This window comes from Scomber scombrus, chromosome 9 (genome assembly GCF_963691925.1).
Source record: "Scomber scombrus chromosome 9, fScoSco1.1, whole genome shotgun sequence".
NCBI lineage: Eukaryota > Metazoa > Chordata > Actinopteri > Scombriformes > Scombridae > Scomber > Scomber scombrus.
The window spans coordinates 1,433,139-1,458,145 of record NC_084978.1 but is presented as its reverse complement, the minus strand read 5'-3'; the positions used below and the strand labels follow the sequence as shown (position 1 = coordinate 1,458,145).

At 38.1% G+C, this 25,007-nt stretch overlaps 2 protein-coding genes and 1 pseudogene across 2 annotated transcripts in view; all 3 read right to left on the bottom strand.

Moving 5' to 3' along the window:
• Window positions 1-6,223, bottom strand: part of LOC133986372 (uncharacterized) — an 81,577-nt pseudogene extending 75,354 nt beyond the window's left edge.
• Window positions 6,224-8,538: 2,315 nt separating this feature from the next.
• LOC133986371 (NLR family CARD domain-containing protein 3-like) lies at window positions 8,539-14,480 on the bottom strand (the record flags this gene model as incomplete). Its single annotated transcript, XM_062426194.1, has 8 exons — window positions 8,539-9,083; window positions 9,206-9,252; window positions 10,733-10,906; window positions 11,198-11,371; window positions 11,787-11,960; window positions 12,067-13,867; window positions 14,016-14,244; window positions 14,406-14,480. Coding segments are annotated over 8 exons (3,219 nt in total), but the record flags the coding sequence as incomplete, so codon positions are not given.
• Window positions 14,481-18,052: 3,572 nt separating this feature from the next.
• b4galt7 (xylosylprotein beta 1,4-galactosyltransferase, polypeptide 7 (galactosyltransferase I)) overlaps window positions 18,053-25,007 on the bottom strand; it is a 13,506-nt gene continuing 6,551 nt past the window's right edge. The window contains 4 exon segments of the mRNA XM_062425740.1: window positions 18,053-20,744; window positions 21,678-21,782; window positions 24,311-24,355; window positions 24,357-24,395. Of these exon segments, the coding sequence (XP_062281724.1) occupies window positions 20,589-20,744; window positions 21,678-21,782; window positions 24,311-24,355; window positions 24,357-24,395 (345 nt within the window). The 3' untranslated portion in view covers window positions 18,053-20,588.

Here is a 25,007-nt window from a genome sequence, read left to right as displayed (position 1 = left end):
TGTCAGGTCTGATTCATAGAAGATCAGGTTGCCTTTCTGCAGCTGCTCAAAAGCCAGTTTTCCCAGAGACTCAATCATCTTGCTGCTCTCTGGACTCCAGTGTGGATCTGTCTCAGCTCCTCCATCATACTTGATGTTCTTCAGTTTGGTCTGAACCACCAGGAAGTGGATGTACATCTCAGTCAGGGTCTTGGGCAGCTCTCCTCCCTCTCTGCTTTTCAACACATCCTCCAGAACTGTAGCAGTGATCCAGCAGAAGACTGGGATGTGGCACATGATGTGGAGGCTTCGGGATGTCTTGATGTGGGAGATGATGGTAATGGCCTGCTTCTTTTCACTGAATCTCTTCCTGAAGTACTCCTCCTTCTGTGGGTCAGTGAACCCTCTGACCTCTGTCATCATGTCGACACATTCAGGAGGTATCTGATTGGCTGCTGCAGGCCGTGTGGTTATCCAGAGGCGAGCAGAGGGAAGCAGTTTCCCCCTGATGAGGTTTGTCAGCAGCACATCTACTGAGGTGGACTCTGTAACATCAGTCAGGATATCATTGTTGTGGAAGTCCAGAGAAAGTCGACACTCATCCAGACCATCAAAGATGAACACAACCTGGAACTTTTCAAACCTGCAGATTCCTGCTTCTTTGGTTTCAGTAAAAAAATGATGAACAAGTTCCACCAAGCTGTACTTTTTCTCTTTCAGCACATTCAGCTCTCTGAAAGTGAATGGAAATGTGAAGTGTGTGTCCTGGTTGGCTTTGTCTTCAGCCCAGTCCAGAGTGAACTTCTGTGTTAAGACTGTTTTCCCAATGCCAGCCACTCCCTTCGTCATCACTGTTCTGATTGGTTCATTTCTTCCAGGTGAGGCTTTAAAGATGTCTTCATGTCTGATTGTTGTTTCTGGTCTGACTGGTTTCCTGGATGCTGTTTCAATCTGTCTGACCTCATGTTCATTATTGACCTCTGCAGTCCCTCCCTCTGTGATGTAGAGCGGTGTGTAGATCTGATTCAGAAGGGTTGGGTTTCCTGCTTTAGCAATCCCCTCAAACAGACACTGGAACTTCTTCTTCAAGTTAGACTTGAGTTTACGTTGACACCTGCCAGCAGGAGTTCCTGAATGAACAAACACAAAAACAGTAAAAACATATTTCCCGTCATCTCTTGAGACACCAGTAGTATTAGTTATCAACATGTTAAATCTTTATAGAAATCATCTCACTGCTCTGCAGACAGTCAGCCAGCTCTTCCTGCTTCATTCTCCTCAGGAAGTGCAGTGTGATCTTTAGAAATGCGTCTCTGCTGCTCCTCCTCTGCTCTTCATCCTCATTGTCTAATACTTCCTCATCCTCCCTCTGACTCTCTAAGCATTCTGGGTTATCTGAACTCAGATCCTTCTGCATCCTGTTCAGCTCGTTCTTCACAAAAGTGACGATGTTCTTCTCCAGCAGCTGGAACAGAATAACATATGAATGACACAATCAAACTAAAATCATGAAGCAAACATCAGATCCATGTTGGACACACTGACAATCCACTGGTCTACAAAGTGAAGCATGGAGATGATTGTGAACACAATAGATGTAAAAGTAGTTGTTGTACATGTACAGACCATAAATATGGAGTCCAGGTGTGTTTGATGCTGCAGGGCAGACTGACCACTGGGAACCTCTGAGCTCTCCTGGTCCACTCTGTGGAGGAATCATGAAGAATGAGCTCACATTATGTCTGTCCACACAGAGACAAACACAAGCTAAAGGCCCATCAAGTGATATTTGGACGTGAACAGAGAATCAGATGACTCCCTGTAGTGGTAAAGCTTTACTAGTCCTGCTGATCCCACTGAGAATCAACAGCTCAGTCTGTGTGTAGTTCTGAACAAACCTCCATACACTCTCCCTCCCTCACTGTACACTGCTGAAGTGCCCTGGAGCAAGGCAGCTAGAACCTGCAGCTGGTCCAGTGGCACTGCTCAATGTCTGCTTTTATGAGACTGGTTGAATTGGGCAATTCCCAGCCTCCCACTATGAAAATGACATTCAGGTGTGTGTAAGTGAGAAAGTAGGCAGGTGTCATGTCTGAGGTGTTTGAACGTCTTGCGTTTGACCAGGTTGAGTATTTAATCAGACACAATTTGTTGTATGAGCTTCAGTCTGGCTTTACAGCAGCAAAATCTACTGACACCTGTCTTATTTATGTGTTTGATTTTATTAGTCAAAATGGAGGAAATTGTGCTGACTTGCAGAAAGCTGTTGACACAGTGAATAATTAAGTTCTGTTGTCAAAGTTACAGTGCATGGTGTTTGGACATACTGCTGCAAAATGGTTTATTTCTTGCATTACAGGAAGAAATAAGGTCATTCATTCATTCATTTTATCCTCTCTAGAGGCTTGCAGAGCCAATCCCAGCTGTCATTAGGTGAGAGGCAGGGTACACCCAGGACAGGTCGCCAGTCCATCGCAGGGCTAACATATATTAGACAGACAACCATTCACGCTCACATTCACACCTACGGGCAATTTAGAGTCTCTAATTAACCTAACCTGCATTTGGTCTGTTGGAGGAAGGCGGAATACCGGGAGAGAACCAATGCAGACACGGGGAGAACATGCAAACTCCCCACAGAAGGGTCCCAGCCGGTCGGCAGGGTCGAAGCCCAGAGCCCTCTTGCTGTGAGGCGACAGTGCTAACCACTGCATCACCGTGCCGCCCAAGAAATAAGAAATAAGGTCCGATGTTGAAATAGTTAATTCAGAACGTCAGGATATTACATATGCGGTTCTATTTTAGGGCTTCTTTTATTTCTTATGTATGTAAATGACACAACAGCTGCTGTGACATGCAAGCTGCTGCTGTTTGCTGATGATTCTACATTACTGGTATCTGATAATGACGTCAGTGAAATTCACAACTCTTAGTAATGAATCAGAAAGTGTAAGAGAGTTGCTCATAGATAACAAACTCTGAATACATTTGGGTTTGACACTGAGTCAATCCTGTTTAGAACAAAGACTTCAAGAATAAAGAAATCTTTTGTAATGAAAATTAAATTTTATGATATTTTGTCTCATTTTTAGGAATAATATTGGACCAGTCACTGTCCTGTGAATCCGTTGTCGTTAAAAGGTTTGCCAGCAAGCTTCACAGACAACTTTTCTGATAAGAAACTTCTCCTGTCCTCATTGGTACAGCGTCAGTTTGATTCTGCCTGTTCTGATTGGTTTAATGGTTTGAAAATCTAAATTTAGGATCAAACTTCAGATTATGCAAAAAATATTATGCAGTATTCATTAAATGATTCCTATTTAACTCATGCTGGTTGTGATTAGTTCAAAGTGTAGGACTTATTTATTTAACAAGGTCACAGGTTTATAATGAAATCTGAAATTACATTTTGTTGGAAATAAGTGTTTTCACTTTAACATGTTTGTTTTATGTCTGTACTGTATAAATAAATAAATCATGTCACTTTTCATGTAAACAATTGAGTGACACACCATGAATGTGTTCCAGGAGAGACTGTGTGAACATGTGATCTGTTATCTCCATATTTAAATAATTATAACATCTCCTCCCTCTCTATGACCAGTTCATTTCTAGCATAACCAAACATTTACTGTCAGTTGCAACTTACATCTGATCAGTTGATGGATAACCTTCTTTAAAATCAATGCCACGGTCATTTGACCGGTCGCTCTTAAAGGACAGACAGCTGGGTTCAGGTCCAGGAGATTCTGGTCTCTGCTGCTGGATCCTGAAACAACAACAACTCTTGCAAATGACAAAGAACCTGAAGCTGTCACTAATACAGACAGCATGTTATGTTTGTCTCATATTTAGGAATAATATTGGACCAGTCACTGTCCTGTGAATCTGCCAGCAAACTTCAGTTCCTGTTTCACAGACGAAGGCTGATTGTGACTTTACTGTTAAGAAACTTCTCCTGTCCTCATTGGAACAGCATCAGTTTGATTCTGCCTGTTCTGATTGGTTTAATGCTTTGCAAATCTAAATTTAGGAACAAACTTCAGATCATGCAAAAAATATGCGTGATTTAACTTGTGTTGGTTGTGATTCATTCAGTGTAAGACTTATTTATTTAACAGGGTCACAGATTTATAATGAAATCTGAAATTACATTTTTATTTCACCTATTAAATTGTATTTGTTGTACTTTGTGTTTTGATGTTTATTTTATTTTAATTGAGGTTATATCATGTTGTATGTCAATCAATCTTTATTTATATAGAGCCAAATCACAACAAAATGTCTTGTGTTTTGCCTTTTAACATCTTGGGACCATGTTGGAAATAAGTGTTTTCACTTAAACACTTTGCTTTATGTCTGTAATGTATAAATAAATGAAATCATGTCACTTGTCTTGTGAACAATTGAGTCCAACATTATAAAATTCTTCCAGGAGAGACTGTGTGAACATGTGATCTGTTATCTCCTTCCTGTCTATCACTGACGTGGTCAGACAACACATCGTACAAACCAGTTCATTTCTAGCATAAACAAACGTTTACTATCAGTTGCAACTTACATCTGATCAGTTGATGGATGTCCTTCTTTAAAATCAATGCCACGGTCATTTGACCAGTCGCTCTTTAAGGACACACAGCTGGGTTCAGGTCCAGGAGATTCTGGTCTCTGCTGCTTGATCCTGAAACAACAACAACTCTGATAAATGTGCCTGTTAAATAGAAATTAAAAGTCTGTTCAGTCTTTGCAGCCAACCAACCAGTTTTAAACTCTTACCTTCCATCATCAGGTTGTCCATCTTTAAACACAAGAGGAGGCTCCATAGACCGGTCACTCTTCATGGACACATAGCTGGGTTCAGGAGAGTCTGCTCTCTGCTGCTGCATCCTGATACAAACAAACAATGAACAAATTAAAAAGTTTAAAAAGATGAATTTGAGCAGACTGTCAGCAGCTGAAGTTTTAGAAGCAGAATTAAATCAGTAAGATGACAGTGGATGAGAAATGTTCTCCTGTTCATCAAACTCTCATCTGATGAAAGATGCTGTCTCATCTTAGTTGATTAGTTGACTAATCAGTGGTTGAGCTCTTTGTTAACTCACAAAGTTAGTAGTTCATTCTGAGTTATTGTGACTTATTATTCAGTAGTTGAGTGTCAGATATGACAGTGAGTGTGAATAATGATGGTGGAGTGATGTGAGTGGAGAACAGTGATGGACAGTTAGAGATCCTCATCTCACCTCTGAGCTTTGGTCTGGCTGTCATGTTCCCCACACAGAGAGCTTTTAGAGGAAGGGACTCCCTCCTCTCTGTCCTCACACTGATCCATAGCAGAGAAACACCTTCACACAAACACAACACATGATTTCTCTTTATTCTTCTCAGTCACATGACAAACACACAGAGCTGTATCTAATATCGTCCAACTGTCATACAACCACCAGTGTAATCAGTGTGAAGATTTATTGAAATAAAATTAAGATTAAGATTATAATGCCCCTTATTGAAAGAAACATATAAAATACTGTTTAATAATCATGCAAAGGAAGAACAATCATTTTCATCCCTGAGTAGTGTCTTCAGTCTTCCTCTCAGGCTGCGTACAGCATCAGCACCCTTCAGTGATAAGGAGGGCAGCCTGTGTGTAGCCTGACAGACCAAACTCAGGGAACAATAGCCTCACCCTCAGCATGGCCGCTTTTTTCCCAATGATTTCACTGTATAAACCTGGAATCTATGTTTAACAGGTCATCAGTTTTCTATCATATCATAAGATCTCAATGCCACATCAGGATATTTTAACAGGTCATGAAATACCACTGCTGTGCCAAATGCGTCAGCTGAGCACAGCCTCTCTCAGAGCTGCAGCCTGATTTAACCCCTTCCTCCCCCACTGCACACAATCTCTGTGTGTTATGTATATTAAGACAACTTTACCTCCGTTTTTCTAATTCTATGTTTGAACTTTTTATGTAATTGTAATTTATTGTTGTAATATATTGATGTGTGAACACTGACTCAGTACTGTCAGCTGTTATCAGACACTCTAAACAGTGACAGTAAAAAAGAAGAAAACGTCCACCATGTTGATTTCTGTGGACTGTTAGTAGAGTTCAGAACTGTTTCTACTGGAACTAAACTAACAAAATTGACAATGAAAACAATAGAAAAGGAATAAAGTGACAACAAATACCTTTAGAAGGAGAAAACAAGCTGCAACATGACCACAGAAAGTGAAACTCAGGATAAATCCCACGCCTGCTGGAAACCACCCGAAGGGGGAGCTGTTTTTCTTTTTTTCTTTTTTTAACATAAATCTTTATTTAGCACAAATAACATAGCCTCAAACTAAGTCATTAATATAGGCAGTTCAATGAAAAGAAAAGAGCCAGGGGAAATAGAAAACTGTTTGTTAAGACATGAACTCATTTTTATCTTATTTTCATGTCAGTTAACTTAATTATTTTTTTCTGCTAGTGACTGACAGATCAGCAGTGTTTTCTCTGAAACCTGTTTTATATTATATTATATTATATTATATTATATTATATTATATTATATTATATTATATTATATTATATTAAATTATATTATATTATATTATAGCCTATTATATTATAGCTGTTTGACAAACACTTGCAGATAGATAAAAACCTGTATTCCTGCTTTGTACTAGCTGTGTACAAAGCAGAGACATATGAACCATTCCTGCTGGCAGAATGTATTTAAGTTATTTATTCACTAATTGCGTCTGCATTTATTGATAATCTGATTGTGAAAGCATTATTTAATAGCCCAAAATATGATCAGGGTGGGTTTTTTGAACACTGAAAGAAAACAGCGAGAAAACATCAAATAAGAAACTTGAGATGATGACTCTGTCATACATAAATGCTTGAGATGTAAAGAGAGAGAGAGAGGTATTCTTTCATTATTTTAAAACATTTTGACTTGTTTATAGTTTATTAAAATTACGTTATTTGTGATTTCACTATTCTTCAGAAAGTGTCCGACATATACACATATACAAACCATCATCAAACTAGTCTGTCCACTGTTAGATTCATACTGGGGCCAGTTAGACTGTTATGGGAGGATTGATGGACTTTTCCTCCACCACAGAGAGAAACACTCAACTGTTTGATTCTTCATTACATTTCATTCCTAACAGCTTCAATATATTTTGAATACTAGACTTTTAATAATGTACAGGATGTGTTTTATTTCTTCCACCTCTGAACAGATAAACTGTGTGAAACTGAAGTGTTGGAGGAGCAGAAACATGAGCGTCTGCTGCCACCTGCTGTTCACTCACAGCATCACAGCCTGACAGAGGAGGAGCTGTTTGCTTCACTCACACTTTCCAAACATCATCCAGTGGTGTCAGTGAGCATTACTGTTTGCTTCAATAAACTCCACCAACTACAGAGACAGTTTTCCTGTGAAAACCATCAATTAATAAACTACATTTATATTCACAACACAATAAAGTGTTTACCGTAAAAAAATAACAGTGTCACCATTAAAACCATTAAAACCGCTTTGTTCTTCCACTTTTACATCAGTATTTTGTCAGTATTTGTTTTAAGAATATAAAAACACAAATCCGGACAGAAATGATCAGAACAATGTTCTGTTAGGCACTTTGTGTAGGATGTGAGTTACTTGACTTTGGCGCAATCTGGTGGGAGGATGAAGAATGACTGCGTGTCAGACAGAATGTTTGTCAGCCTCCACATGTTGGAAATATTGTTGAAATACCTTTGGAGTGATTGTCTCTCTTTGTATTTTCATATCAGGATGTTTGGCTGTCTGTTAAATTTATTTGATTTCCATGAAATCTGTAATTCTGTTGTTCTACTATCAGTCCACTAGATGGACTTGTAATGCACATGTGGAGGAATTTACAGAAAAGAATACAATCTTAAGATTTGAGCATTTCAGCATCTTTAGTCTGTTCCTGGAAAGATTTGACCTGACTGCCTTAAAAAAAAGTTGTACAACTAAAGATATAAATATGTATACAATTTTATGTTGTTTTAACTAGGATTTAGGTTTGTACAACTTCAAATGACTTGTTTGTATTACTAAAAAACTTGAAGTATAAAGTCAATGTCAATGTCAATGTCAACTTTATTTATATAGCACATTTAAAACAGCCAATGGCCTACCAAAGTGCTTTACAGCAAAATAAGCAGAAACAATAAAAACAAACAATAAAAGCAATAAAAACAAAACAAACAAAAAGTCAATGGGACTATTTTCTAAGCTTCACCACAATTTATTTTAAGTGAAGGAATCAGGTGACCCAGTTAATACGAAACTACTAACTACAGCAAAACAGGCGGAAGATTCCATTCCCATTATCCCGTTACAATTAATGCCTTTCTAATACACTAACAGAAAACAACAACTGGACTCAGTTTATCCTTTGATTTATTTTACAAACAAACTGTCAATCATGTGGAAACCATGTTTAAATTTACAACCAGTGAGAGATCACACTAAATAGGTACTAAATAGCATCAAACTCTCTCTAACAGGAGGAGACTCTCCCTCCTACAGAGGACTCAGAGACACTGAAGAACCAGTCCGCCAGAACCCAAACCCAGCATACAGAGGCTGAGTGAATGTGGTGTTGAAGGTGTGGAGGTGGATCAGTGTGTCAGAGGAGACTCTGTAGAAGGACAGAGTGCCAACAGGACAGTCCACATACACTGCTACTCTGTTAGAGACAGAGGAGGAGGAGGAGGAGATAGATGTTTGTTTGTTATTGTGCATGACAGAGTAACCACCATCAGAGCAGTTCAGACACCAGGACTGATTATTCGCTCCAAACTCAGAGTCATCACCGACTCCTTTCCTTCTGATTCCTCTGTAAGTCACTGATACATAAACGTTTCCTTTCCACTCAACCTCCCAGTAACAGCAACCAGACAGATCATCTTTACACAGCAGCTGAGGACACAAAGCAAATCTGTCTGGATGATCCGGATATGACTGCTCCTCCTCCTTCTTTGTCACATATGTCACCTTCCTGTTGTTGTCAGACAGTTTGAGTTTTTTGTTTGCTGTGTTTGGATCCAGTGTGACTTCACAGAAATCTGATGGAGAGAACAAGACAATACAGCTGCAGTTATTGATGTATTATCTGTCATCTTCATCCTCAGTAGGATGTTAATGAGTGATGTCAACGTTTGATGAATGAAAAGAAAAACACACTTACACTTCCTCAGACCTGGTGTCAACCATCGTACTCCAGCAGGCTGCAGACTGAAAGTAGGGGGGGGGGGGGGGTGTCAGAGCAGCACGTTCTCTTTCAGCATGCAAACATGGACATGACATCACTCTATAAAAAGTCAGCCATATCTTTCCCCTGCAGCTCGGATCCTGATCACCCTGAGGTACATTGTTGTTGCAAGGCAATACAACTGTCAATCAGCTGAGTGCTGGTGAGCTACACATGACAACTATCAACAGCAGCTACATTCAGCCAATCAAAAACTGGCATCTCAACAGTTTGAATTGTGAACAAATGACATGACTGTTTAAACTGATTCACACTAACATGAAAATGATAAACTGGATTGTTTGCATTTGTCTTTACTGAGCATTCTTTGGACGACTGACCATTTATTTCCTCTCACACACAATCAGCTGCAGTCTGAAAGTGTTTGAGGTGAGTTCACTGCAGCTTTCTGTTTTTAATTTTGTGTCCTCTTTTTCGTCAATTCCGGCTATGTCACGTTTTACCCGTAAATTGGGCTTTGTACCCAATTTTCGGTAACACCCCCAGGGTTCTTAATTTTGCTCATTTTTCTTTCAGCCCGTCCCCCTGGCTCATTTTAGCAAGTTTCGGGACAATCCACCACCTTTCGTCATTTTGCCCCTTTTTTGTCAACGCCGACCCTGTCACGTTTTACTCGTTTTGGGTCCATACCTGAGAGATTCCATTTTTCTGTCTGTGCATGAATGTGTCTATCTGTCCAAAATGGTATCAAGCAAAAGCATATAATATCCATGCTGGTTCACCATGTCAGTGCCACATTTTGCCTCGCTTAGGTGTGAAAAGTATGTCAGTATCTTTCGTGCCTGTACCACTTTAGGAGTGAAAATAATTATGTGACAATGCTGTTGCCAAGGTCTGATTAGGTTGAGGCAAAAAAAAAAGTTGGTTAGGGTTAGGGAAAGATCATGGTTTGGGATAAAATTAGTTTGTTCTCGCAGTTAAAACATTCTGAAGTCATGTTAAATAAAACTCCCAATCACAGGGTTCAAAACACTTTTCACCTTTTGTTCAAATCACTCTTGACTCACAATTAAGAACAGCCTAGAAACAGGAAGCTTATATTGGTCCCATGCCAAAGTCCACTTTTTGGCATCTAGTCATCTAGCCATCCACCAAACACACAACTCAGAACATGAAAATGTGCCACCTTACGTCGGGAACACACTAAAGAGCGGCGAACAGCGTCCTGCGGTTATGGATACGTTATCTGAACTGTGACACTACAGCCACTAGATGGCATCTGTCCGTCATTTGAGGGTTGTACTTTTCAGCCCCAGGCAAGGCTAAATGTGATCCTGATGCAATATTGTATAGTAGACTGGCAGGTGTATTACACAATTTGGCATGATACTGGGCTGATTTATCTGCCCATATCTGGGAGTGTTGATCTATCTGTCTGTTGACATATTCAATAACATCCACCTATCTGACTGTACCTGAGAATGTCTACCTATCTGTCCATACCTGAGAGTGTCCAGTCTCCAGTGTGGATCCTCCAGTCCAGCAGACAGAAGCTTCTCTCCTGAGTCTCCTGGATGATTGTAGCTCAGGTCCAGCTCTTTCAGATGGGAGGGGTTGGAGCTCAGAGCTGAGGCCAGAGAACCACAGCCTTCCTCTGTGATCAGACATCCTGACAGCCTGCAGACACACAAAACAAAATACAAGTCATATTCTCTGAAATGATTGCAGGACTGATGGGTACTGTGTTTATTACTGTCAGAACCAATGGGTTTCTGTAGTCTTTAAAGTTGAAATGAACACTTTGAGTCACTATTTCTCTTTAAAAATCTTAAAAGATTTCTCCAGTGTGAAATTAAAAATCCTGATGATGAGAAGTATGGTGTTTATAGTTTAGAGAATAACCTAAAATCTGACAAATAAAATCACAGTTTAAATGATGATTAATTGAACAGGTTGATGAGTCCTGACCTGAGAGTTTCCAGTGTACAGTGTGGACTCTCCAGACCAGCAGAAAGCTGCTTCACTACTGAATCCTGCAGGTTGTTGTTACTCAGGTCCAGCACTTTCAGACTAGAGGACTGGGAGCTGAGAACTGAGGACAGAGCTTCATGACTTCCTCCTGAGAGGTTACAGTCATTCAGTCTGAACACACAATAATGAACAAGAAGACAAATAATATTTGTGTTAAAATAAGTCTACATTTTATTATACTAAATCTTTCCAAACACTGGCCCCAGTCTATGATGTTCTGTTCTAAACCAGCCAGACATGTGAAAGTTAATAGTTAATAACCAAAAATAAAAAGTAATTCAGAAAAATAAATAACACAGATTCAAAACATAGATGAGTATCAGTCAGAGATGATTATTGTACGCTACATTTTACATAAAACTAAAGTAGAGAAAAATCTGTCAGATTTTCTGCACTGGGCAATTAATAATCCAGATGGGAGGAAGAGGTCATTCTGGAATAATTACACGAGAGAGGCATCTTCAATTGTATGTACTTTATAGTTCAGAATTATAAGTCAAAACAGTTGAGAAAAACATAATCCGACCTGAGAGTTTCCAGTGTACAGTTTGGACTCTCCAGTCCATCAGAAAGCTGCTTCACTCCTGAATCCTGCAGGTTGTTGTTACTCAGGTCCAGCTCTGTGAGACGAGAGGACTGGGAGCTGAGAACTGAGGACAGAGCTGCACAGCTTCTCTCTGAGAGGTTACAGCCATTCAGTCTGAAGAATAAATGTGGACAAATATTCAATAAATTGTTTATTTTTTCTCCCTACTTAAAAGATCTTTTCAAAAATCTTTCCAATAAATCTGACTATCTGTACTTACAGAGCTTTGTTGGAGGCTTTGACCACTGGCAGCAGCCTCAGAAGAGCCTCCTCTGAAGCAGCATATTCATTTAGGTGAAACACATCCATATCTTTTTCTGATGACAGTAAGATGAAGACCAGAGCTGACCACTGTGCAGGAGACAGTTCATCAGCGGAGAGATCTCCTGTGTTCACGTAACGTTGGATCTCCTCCACTAGAGAACGATCATTCAGTTCATTCAGACAGTGAAACAGATTGATGCTTCTCTCTGCAGACAGATTCTCATTGATCTTCTTCTTGATGTACTCAACTGTGTCCTCATTGGTCTTTGAGCTACTTCCTGTCTTTGTCAGCAGACCTCGTAGGAGAATCTGATTGTTCTGCAGTGACAGACCCAGGAGGAAGCGGAGGAACAAGTCCAGGTGTCCATTTGGACTCTGTAAGGCCTTGTCCACAGCACTCTGGTAGAGATCTGTCTCTGCAGATATGTCTTTTATTGTTTCAGACTTCTGGGATGTTGTTTGTTCTTCTGCCAGCAGATTGACTCCAGAGTTGATGAATGTCAGATGGACATGAAGAGCAGCCAGAAACTCCTGAACACTCAGATGGACGAAGCAGAATACTTTGTCCTGGTACAGCCCTCTCTCCTCTTTAAAGACCTGTGTGAACACTCCTGAGTACACTGAGGCTGCTCTGATATCGATGCCACACTCTGTCAGGTCTGATTCATAGAAGATCAGGTTGCCTTTCTGCAGCTGCTCAAAAGCCAGTTTTCCCAGAGACTCAATCATCTTGCTGCTCTCTGGACTCCAGTGTGGATCTGTCTCAGCTCCTCCATGATACTTGACATTCTTCAGTTTGGTCTGAACCACCAGAAAGTGGATGTACATCTCAGTCAGGGTCTTGGGCAGCTCTCCTCCCTCTCTGCTTTTCAACACATCCTCCAGAACTGTAGCAGTGATCCAACAGAAGACTGGGATGTGGCACATGATGTGGAGGCTTCGCGATGTCTTGATGTGGGAGATGATTTCTCTGGCTTTCTTCTTTTCTCTGAATCTCTTCCTGAAGTATTCCTCCTTCTGTGGGTCAGTGAACCCTCTGACCTCTGTCACCATGCTGACACACTCAGGAGGGATCTGATTGGCTGCTGCAGGTCTTGTGGTTATCCAGAGGCGAGCAGAGGGAAGCAGTTTCCCCCTGATGAGGTTTGTCAGCAGCACTTCCACTGAGGTGGACTCTGTAACATCAGTCAGGATGTCATTGTTGTGGAAGTCTAGAGGAAGTCGACACTCATCCAGACCATCAAAGATGAACACAACCTGGAACTCTTCAAACCTGCAGATTCCTGCTTCTTTGGTTTCAGTAAAGAAGTGATGAACAAGTTCCACCAAGCTGTACTTTTTCCCTTTCAGCACATTCAGCTCTCTGAAAGTGAATGGAAATGTGAAATGTATGTCCTGGTTGGCTTTGTCTTCAGCCCAGTCCAGAGTGAATTTCTGTGTTAACACTGTTTTCCCAATGCCAGCCACTCCCTTTGTCATCACTGTTCTGATTGGTTCATCTCTTCCAGGTGAGGTTTTAAAGATGTCTTCTTGTCTGATTGTTCTTTCTGGTTTGTCTGGTTTCCAGGTTGCTGTTTCAATCTGTCTGATCTCATGTTCATCGTTGACCTCTGCAGTCCCTCCCTCTGTGATGAAGAGCTCTGTGTAGATCTGATTCAGAAGGGTTGGGTTTCCTGCTTTAATAATCCCCTCAAACAGACACTGAAACTTCTTCTGGAGGTTAGACTTGAGTTTATGTTGACTGCCAACAGGAGTTCCTGAATAAACACAAAGAAATTAAGATCAATATGAATTAATATGAGTAAATATTTCAAAAGAATATAAACATATTTTCCTCCATCTTTTGAGACATCAGTAAATGTCTAATTTATCCATCATGTTAAATCTTTAGAGAAATCGTCTTACTGCTCCGCAGACGGTCAGCCAGCTCCTCCTGCTTCATTCTCCTCAGGAAGTGCAGTGTGATCTTCAGAAATGCTTCTGTGCTGCTCCTCCTCTGCTCTTCCTCCTCACCATCGAACACCTCCTCATCCTCACTCTGACTTTTTAGGTATTCTGGGTCATCTGAACTCAGAACCTTCTGCATCTTCTTCAGTTCGTTCTTCACAAAAGTGACGATGTTCTCCTCCAGCAGCTGGAACAGAATAATATATGAATGACACAATCAAACTGAAATCATGACGCAAACATCAGATCCATGTTGGACACACTGACACTCCACTCGTCTACAAAGTGCAGAATGGAGATGATTGTGAACAGAATAGATGTAAAAGTAGTTGTTGTACATATACAGACCATAAATATGGAGTCCAGCCGTGTTTGATGCTGCTGGGCAGACTGACCACTGGGAACCTCTGAGCTCTCCTGGTCCACTCTGTGGAGGAATCATGAAGAATGAGCTTACATTATGTCTGTCCACACAGAGACAAACGCAAGCTAAAGGTCCATCAAGTGATATTTGGACGTGAACAGAGAATCAGATGACTCCCTGTAGTGGTAAAGCTTTACTAGTCCTGCTGATCCCACTGAGAATCAACAGCTCAGTCTGTGTGTAGTTCTGAACAACCCTCCATACAGCTCTCCCTTGCTCACTGTACACTGCTGAAGTGCCCTGGAGCAAGGCAGCTAGAACCTCCAGCTGCTCCAGTGGAGCTGCTCATTGTCTGCTTGTATCAGACTGGTTGAACTGGACAGCTCTCAGATGAAAAATGAAAACAAATCAATAAACCTTTTCTGAGTAAATTACAGTTGAAACATGAATCTAACATTTTAAAAAGGTGTCAGGTTACTTAATCAGAAACCTTTTCCCTCCACACCTTTTTCATGACTGAATTGCGTCAGCCCTGTATTACAATTTCTGGAACCTGATATTCACGTCCTCCTCATGGAGTGATAAGTCAGGTGTATGGAGGTCGAAAAGTAGGGAGGGTAAGAACTTCTCTTTTTAGCACTCTGATTTCATCCTTCACAAAACCTTTTGTGTCCCTTTTCATGTGAACAATTGAGTGCAACACTATGAATGTTTTCCAGGAGACACTGTGTAAACATGTGATCTGTTATCTCCATATTTAAATACTTAACACATCTCCTCCCTCTCTATAATGGACAGCTTTGGACTGACGTGGTCGGACAACACGTCATACAAACCAGTTATTTTGTAGCATAACGTAACATTTACTGTCTGTTACAGCTCATATCTGATCAGCAGATGGACGTCTTCCTTTGAAATCAATGTAACGTCCATTTGGCACAGTCAGGTAAAAAATAAATGAGTGTCTTAAACCTACTTGTTGTGTTGTTTTTTATTGTATTGTTTGTGTTTTTGTATGTATTTTATAAATATTTACTGCTCTTTATTTCCATATCTCAACACTGTGCAGTCGGTACAGTTAAATAGATGCTTTCATGTGCTAGTGCAAGGAAAAGTACAAAAAAGGCAAAATAATGTGATGTTAAATATGAAAGATAAGTGTTTGCGCCCTCTGCTGGTCAGAGTCACAAACTATGTTCAGTGAAAAAGACAAAACTGCAGACAGCTCTAAAAGTGTTCATTCGGACATGTTGATGATAAAATGTTGGTCAAAATGTTGTGAAAGCAAGCAAATGAAGCTGATATAATTATTTTGGATTATTACAGGTTGTTCTTTTTTGCCCTTTTCCTTTGAAAAGTTTGAGATCAAAACACTAGAAACATAGAAAAATCAGTATTTGGTGGAGCTGTTAACAACTCATAGACATCTGAAATGTGAGCCGACTACACACTGCTGTCTGGTTTCATCTTTAACAATGTGTTGTATTTATAAAGCTTGTTATATTTTCCATTGTGTCAAATCTGCATCTGAAAAGTAACTAAAGCTGTCAAATAAATGTAGTGGAGTAGAAAGTACAATATTTCCCTCTGAGATGTAGAAAGTAGCATCACATGGAAATACTACAGTAAAGTACAAGTACCTCAAACTGTACTACAGTAAAGTACAAGTACCTCAAACTGTACTACAGTAAAGTACAAGTACCTCAAACTGTACTGCAGTGAAGTACAAGTACCTCAAACTGTACTACAGTAAAGTACACGTACCTCAGACTGTACTACAGTAAAGTACAAGTACCTCAGACTGTACTACAGTAAAGTACAAGTACCTCAAACTGTACTTCAGTAAAGTACAAGTACCTCAAACTGTACTGCAGTGAAGTACAAGTACCTCAAACTGTATTACAGTAAAGTACAAGTACCTCAAACTGTACTGCAGTAAAGTACAAGTACCTCAAACTGTACTACAGTAAAGTACAAGTACCTCAGACTGTACTACAGTAAAGTACTAGTACCTCTAACTGTACTACAGTAAAGTACAACTACCTCAAACTGTACTACAGTAAAGTACAAGTACCTCAAACTGTACTACAGTAAAGTACTAGTACCTCTAACTGTACTACAGTAAAGTTCAACTACCTCAAACTGTACTACAGTAAAGTACAAGTACCTCAAACTGTACTACAGTAAAGTACAAATACCTCAAACTGTACTACAGTAAAGTACAAATACCTCAAACTACTGCAGTAAAGTACAATTACCTCAAACTGTACTGCAGTAAAGTATAAATACCTCAAACTGTACTTCAGTAAAGTACAAGTACCTCAAACTGTACTACAGTAAAGTATAAGTACCTCAAACTGTACTACAGTAAAGTACAAGTACCTCAAACTACTTCAGTAAAGTACAAGTACCTCAAACTGTACTACAGTAAAGTACAAGTACCTCAAACTGTACTACAGTAAAGTACAAGTACCTCAAACTGTACTGCAGTAAAGTACAAATACCTCAAACTACTGCAGTAAAGTACAAGTACCTCAAACTGTACTACAGTAAAGTACAAGTACCTCAAACTGTACTACAGTAAAGTACAAGTACCTCAAACTGTACTACAGTAAAGTACAAGTACCTCAAACTGTACTGCAGTAAAGTACAAATACCTCAAACTACTGCAGTAAAGTACAAGTACCTCAAACTGTACTACAGTAAAGTACAAATACCTCAAACTGTACTGCAGTAAAGTATAAATACCTCAAACTGTACTTCAGTAAAGTACAAGTACCTCAAACTGTACTACAGTAAAGTACAAGTACCTCAAACTACTTCAGTAAAGTATAAGTACCTCAAACTGTACTACAGTAAAGTACAAGTACCTCAGACTGTACTGCAGTAAAGTACAAGTACCTCAAACTACTTCAGTAAAGTATAAGTACCTCAAACTGTACTACAGTAAAGTACAAGTACCTCAAACTACTTCAGTAAAGTATAAGTACCTCAAACTGTACTTCAGTAAAGTACAAGTACCTCAAACTGTACTACAGTAAAGTATAAGTACCTCAAACTACTTCAGTAAAGTACAAGTACCTCAAACTGTACTACAGTAAAGTACAAGTACCTCAAACTGTACTACAGTAAAGTACAAGTACCTCAAACTGTACTACAGTAAAGTACAAGTACCTCAAACTGTACTGCAGTAAAGTACAAATACCTCAAACTACTGCAGTAAAGTACAAGTACCTCAAACTGTACTATAGTAAAGTACAAGTACCTCAAACTGTACTATAGTAAATGTAATCAGTTACTTTCCACCACTGTAGGTAATATTTATAAGCTGTGATGAAATTTGACAGAAAAATACATAAATGAGAAGAACTATACTGTAAGTGTGTGTGTGTGTGTGTGTGTGTGTGTGTGTGTGTGTGTGTGTGTGTGTGTGTGTGTGTGTGTGTGTGTGTGTGTGTGTAAATTAAACACAACATTGAAAATCCATCTTAGGTCCGGTAACTATCAGTAACTACAAGGCATTTAGACACATTTAGAGATGGAAGCTGCTCTGGTGAAAATAAACTCAACATGTTAAAAGCATGAAGTATTCACACACAACTAATAAAAACACACACAAATATATATTTTTAGCGTCAGATTTATATAAATATTGAATATTGTACAAATACACGGTACCGTTGTCTCTTGAAAATAAAATCAGTATGACATCACGGCCTGTAAATGTCTTAACCCATCACTTAAGGCCCTTTTTTTAACAACCCAACAGCGCCCTCTGGAGGCCGATTAGCACATTACAACAACAGAGGCCGAGACAGCAGCCTCCTCTACGTTAAAAACATAAACCATCAAGACTGTAACAGAACCGTTAACGACGTTTTCTACAGGAACGATGCACGCTGACAGATTCAGAAGAAGTCCGGGTTGAAGATGCATTTCAGGACTGTTTCATTGATTATCAACGTCTTTTTTTTGGTGGTTTAAAAGGAGCCAAAACTCTGCATTTAAAAACAATAAAATGGTAAAATCATATAAAATCAACAATAAAATAATGCGTTTAATTTGTATTGCACTTTTAATTCACAAAACTTTTGTTCCAGTTGTTTTAAAAGCTGAAATGGTCGTAAATCTGAGGTCGAGATCCCTCACTGGCATCCCACCAATGAAAACCAATATTTTTGTGATAATGGAGAAAACATAAAATAATCTTAATTTCCAACATGGGGGATCTTTATGCTGTAAATGACGACATTAAGAGACGTCTTCTTTTTGGTAAATTTGAAATGTGTGACGTTACATTTCTGGTATTTATAATTAAGTAAGCAGCAGTTAGTAGTGATTGTTTGCTTTCCCTTTTTATGACATTTTTTCAAATCTTAAATATCATTTCCATGACAGAAATACTTGCCTATGTCTCTGGGCTCATTCTTTAACCAGTAAGACTTAAAATAAAGTTCCCAGATGTTTCCCCTTTTGCAGACTTTGATGAGATGAATGTAAATTTAGCATGACGTCATCACTTCTTCAACATTATGAACGCTCTTGAGACATTTCAAACCCGAAAAAAAAAAAATTCTGATGGGTAAACTTGAAAATTTTAAACATGAAAACAAAAATATTAGTTAAACATAAATCTCCTGAGTTTTGGTTTGTATTATTTGACTTAGTTTGAGATCTGATCAAACAGCTATGAAGCAGTTCATATATATATAAAACCTAAGACACAACAAATAAAAGAAATGATCAAAAAATAACATTAAAAGAATATATATATTTAAAAAAAAAATAGAGATTGGCACCATCATGATCTTTCTTCTCATCAAGCTCCTGTTTGTTTCTCTCATTTTAATTTCATATTTTTGTATTTTTCAGGAAATAATCAGTAAATAAAAATGCATCTTTTAATGTTGTAATGTAAATAACTTTTAATGCCTTTGAGAATCACTACCAAGTTAAAAGAATATCACTTCTTAACACCTTCTGTAACTGCAGATATTAGAAATACAAAGTTATTAAGAGTCAATTTAAAGTTAAAGAAATGATGTAAACAAATGTCTTAAATTTTATTCCATTTCATCAGATTTGAGTCATTTGAAATAAAAAGTGTAAATGGCACCAAAGACGTCGCAAAAACAACCAACAACAATATATATACGGATCTTTGTCAAAATAAAAGTATTTTCTGTTTGTTTGGTGGGATTATTCTCTACTAGTATTTTATTTCATGGTTTTGCTTCACTAAACCATCTCAGCATCATAATCTGATTCAGTTTGGCTCAGTTTTATTTTGAAGAGAAGCTAAAATAAAACACATAGTTCCTGCTTCCTCTTGTTAAGACGTCACTTCCTTCACTGTAAAATAAAAGCATGAGATATAGAAGTTTTTAAGTAGTCAGCATTGTGTGACATACTTTTTGTGTTTCTGAGAAGTTTGATATTTGATCGTTTGTCTCTGTGATGTCACAGCGTGATGTCACAGCGTGATGTCACAGCGTGATGTCACAGCGTGATGTCACAGCGTGATCTCACAGCGTGATCTCACAGCGTGATGTCACAGCGTGATGCATATTTTGGCAGATGTTTGAGAGCATGCTCCGTTAGCATCGGCGTCCACCTCCACCTCCATCATCTCTGCTCCTTTTTTTTTTTGCACAAGCCCAGAGTAAAAAATATAGACTTTGAAGTTTGCATTCACACCATGCCCGCATGTACCAAAAAAATAAAAATAAAAATAAAGGACATACAAATTTACCAGCTGATTTTTTTGGCCATGCTAGTTCAGTTCAGCCTGGTTTGGTTTGGCTCAGAAAAACAAGCCGATGTCAGTTTAAAAACAAAAAAAAAACACTTGTCTGAACTGAAGTGAGCTCAGCGCCTGTTATTATTAGAAGGTTTTAGTCCACTGTCGTGTTTTTTATTGGCTTGTGAAACATCAGTTTCATTGTTGTTGTACCTGAAAAGAGGTAAATGTTTGTTTCATCCTCAGCGATATTAAACTCCAGATTTGTACCAGTAAAGCAACAGTTGATTTCAGCTGGAGATGAGTCTGTGTTCTCCAGTTTAACAAAAAAAAAAAAGAAAAAAAGACAGAAACACGAACGTGCTTCCAAAAAAAATGTAAAAAAACAACATTAAAGCCTCCCCGAAAACGAAGCCAGACTCCCGTCCTAAATCAGGAGACACCAGGGGGTTTGGTTCTGGTCACACTCCAGTTTGATGTTGATGACGGTGCAGGAAGCGCCACTGATCACCAGCTCCTGTCGGGACTCCACCTGGTAACGAAGATTGGTCAGTCCGCCCTCCGGATCCACCTTAAACTGCTCCTGAAGGAGGCAACGGGACACAATCAACCGTCTTTTTATTGCTTATCTGATTTTCTTCTTCTGTCTTTTGTTAGGGAATTTTTTTCATGCATGAATTGAGTCAAACCAAGCTTTGTGGTCATTGCAAGGCCACAGCAAATCTTGGTTTAGACCAGACGGGGAGTTCTGGTCCTCTGAAATGATGCCAACGCGGAAGTAACTTAAAACTGCATTCTATCAAAAGGCCACCAGGGGGCGACCGTTTTGGTGTCAAAAGGACTTCCGTCTCTATACAAGTCAATGGAGAATTCACCAACTTCTCACTTGATTTCTAACCTCAGTAAACGTTTTCAAAATGTGTTTATGGTCTCAATCGCTAGTTTAAAGCCTTCTTCAATGCAGTATGATGTTCATTTGGGACATTTTGGCCTCCCTGATTTTATATGTGACGATAAAGCAGGGTATGCATTAGGGCGTGGCTACGTGGTGATTGACAGGTTGATTGGTTCACAGGTTCAGGAGGGCGCCTCATGCTCCTCCTGATGCCCATATAAGTAGAATCCATGTTTTTATTTTTCCCAGCATGCACCTGAAATTTTCAAGATGGTGCTGCTCAAATCCGAAACTATTGGCCTCCGAGCAGCAGTCCACAAACCAATGGGTGACGTCACAGAGGTTACGTCCATTTTATATACAGTCTATGGTTTAGACACTGTCTCCCCTTTGAGATAGTAGTAAGCAGTGAGTCTGCTCCTTTTGGGGAAAACAGGAGGCATCCTGATAGTGTTGCTATAGCAACCGAGGTCAGATATGTGTTTTCCTGTCTGTCTCTGATCGGAGTAGAGCTAACTGTAGTCAGAGGTTTGTTTGTCTAATGAAAGCAGAAATATGATTTAATGTGACTTTAACGTATTAAATCATTAGACAGATTTAATGTCTTCTTCTTGCCTGTACCTGTTTCTGAGCTGCGACTCTCTTCTGGTCTCTCTTCCTCCAGGCCGGGTCGTGGATGTGCATGAAGGTTTTATATCCTGTTGTGATGCCGCTCGGTCTGAACAGCTGCACGCAAGAAAAACAACAACAACAAACTATTAACAAAATGTTCATTTTACGTATTTCGATATATTTTGGATTGAAATGCAAAAGAAAAACTGGTCACATGGTCAAGCTTTACGTTTTTGATATTTTAATTTATTTGGAAAATGATTGTAAATTACTTTTTTTTTAATTTTTTATAATTTAGATTTGTATTGCCAGTCAGAGGTTTTACACATAATACAACTATAAGTGTTTTATTTCATGCCAGTTTTTACACTTATGTCACAGCACAAACAGGACTGTAACACAGATAGGCAAAGAAAAGAAAGAAAAATAAATAAGTAAAAAAAAGAATAATAAATAAAATAAATCAATAAAAATTATCAATACATTTCAAAAAATAAATAAATAAATAAATAAATAACAATAAATTAAAAAAAAAGATAAAAAATAAAAATCAACAATAATTAAAAAAAAAACAATAATAATAAAACTACATAAACAAAACACACAGAGCAAAAGTAGATGAATTTTAGCTTTTTAATCCAACTATTTATATTTTTTGGCAAATTCAATATGAATAAAATGAGCAGAAAACCCAAATTTACCTGATTTCTAATTAATACTGAATTAGTTATTGAACTCAAATAACAAAAAGGACAAAAAACTATATTCAAACATTAAATTATTGACTGATGTTACTTCAATATTATTTTTCCTTTTATTGAATATAAAAAAGCTTCTTAACCTGAATCCTCTGTCGCTTTCTTTCCTTGTTTTATGTTAAAGAATTAACAACCATCAGATCAGTTATTGATCAGGTTTAATTATCAGACACTGATGTAACTGATCAAAGAGTAAAGATTCATTCAGCTCTGAAGAGAATCAGTTATTGAACCTTTAATCTCTCATCAGCGTCTCTGTTTAAAATGAAGATGATTAACGCTGAGTGTTTTCTCTGTTATCGTCTCTACAGCTGAACAGTATGTCTGACTGTAGCTAAACAAAGATAGTTTGTGAGTAAAGATGCATCACTCTGTATCACCGACCAGTGGACTGAGAAGCATCAGCTGATCACAGCTTTTCTCTCAGTGTCATCGGCTCATAAATGATGATGTTCACATTGGTTTTTTTTTAGCTCATAAACATTAAAAACTGTTGATTTTGTGCCGGGTTTTAAATTTGCATTAGTTTTTATTTTTATTTCAGTTAACTAAATTATTTTTCCACTGCTAGTTTTACTTTTTATTAACTATAATAACCCTGGTTTCTGCTTCTCAGGCAACAAAAGATGATCAACCTTCTTTAAATTGGAGTTAATTTGCTTCTTATTATTCTCTATTCTAGTCTAGTTTTTATTCTATTTTTCTCTCTTTCTATTTTTCTGTACTTTGTTATTATTATTATTAAGGTTTTTGTTTTTAACTGTATGTTTTAATGTTTCCAATTTTTTTTTTTACTATTATTGGGTGTATTATTGTATGTTTTTATGTTCTTTGTTTCCAATTCTTACTGTTAAATGTTTGTTTTAATTTAAAGCACATTGAGTTTCTATTAGGTATAAAATGCTCTATATAAATAAAACTGTCTTGTTATGTACTTTGGGATCTATTAAATGATTAATGTAAAAAAGGGTCGATGTTATAAACAAACACTTCAGCTGCTTTATTTATTTATTTATTTCACTTTTATTATTTTTCTCTTTTGGTTTGTCACTATTTTCTAAAAGAGATGAAAGAAATAAGATGATTTACTTTATTTAAACGTGTGTATTTGAGTTTAATGACCAAAATGAAACTAAACTGAAACTCATTTTAATGTTGAAAGGTTAGAAAAAGGTATTTGAATTTAATAATTAAATGCCGTCACATCTCATCATTATCAAAGAGTTAAAGAGTGAAATTTAAATAAAAACAGTTGGTTTAAATCCTGAACTGATGAATTAATAGAAATCATTTTAATTTCTCGACAGAAACAATATTTGCTGTTTGATCAGCTGTTGATGACTCATCGTTTTATCTGCTCTAATGTCTGTAAGGTGCTTTGTAAACACGTTTTCAAGGGTGCTGTTTGAATAAAGGTTATTATCTTTATTATAATAATAATTACGACATATTCATCATCACCTTACCCTCCTTCACCTGTTTAATGACTCTGAAAAGTCAGTCAGCTGTTCTTTGGATTCAGATGGAAAACATTTTAATTTTGGTTGATTATAATTCTAATTATTCGTTTATCTCTTTAACTTTATAATAATAATTAATTTTTCAATACAAACATGATTCTGGTGACCTGATTATGGCTGAAACTCATGATTTATCATCTTTTGGTCTTTAGAAGTGAGGATTATATTAGAAAGATACAGTTTTCTGTCACATGAGGGAAAGAAAAAGCTGAAAATCTTCACAATCTAGAAGCTGGAACGAGGAAAAATGTCTAAAAAACAATGAATAGATGATTAAAATAGTTGCAGCTTTGAATCTAATCACATGTATTTGATGTAACTTCTTTATAAATAGGCTTTAATTCAGACTTCCTGCTCTGTTTACCTGCAGTTCAGCTTTTCTCAGTCTTCTGTAGAACTCGTCGTCCTCTTCGTCCCCAACCCCAGAACCGGTTCGACATCCCGTTACACTGCAAACAACACACACACACACACACATACACACACAGACACACACACACACACAGACACAGACACAGACACACACACACACACACACACACACACACACACACACAGACACAGACACAGACACAGACACAGACACAGACACACACACACACACACACACACACACACACACACACACACACACACACACACACACACACACACACAGACACAGACACAGACACAGACACACACACACACACACACACAGACACAGACACACACAGACACAGACACACACACACACACACACACACACACACACACACACACACACAGTTCACTCAGTCTGCTTTTCTCTTTCACAGCAATTCAAGTGTGTGTAGTGGGAAGTAGTCTTATTAATAATAATAATAATAATAATAATAATAATAGGTTTACAACAGCTGCTTAGAATCTAATTGAGTTATGGTGAGCAGCATGAAATATGAAATTCAATCCTAAAAAAAAGAACAAAAAGAATGAAGTTATAATGTCATAATGTCATTAACCAAGCTTACACAAAGTGACACAAGGTACTTCTATTGGTTTTGGAAGCATTGGAACAAATGTCTTTATGTTATTTAACTAAT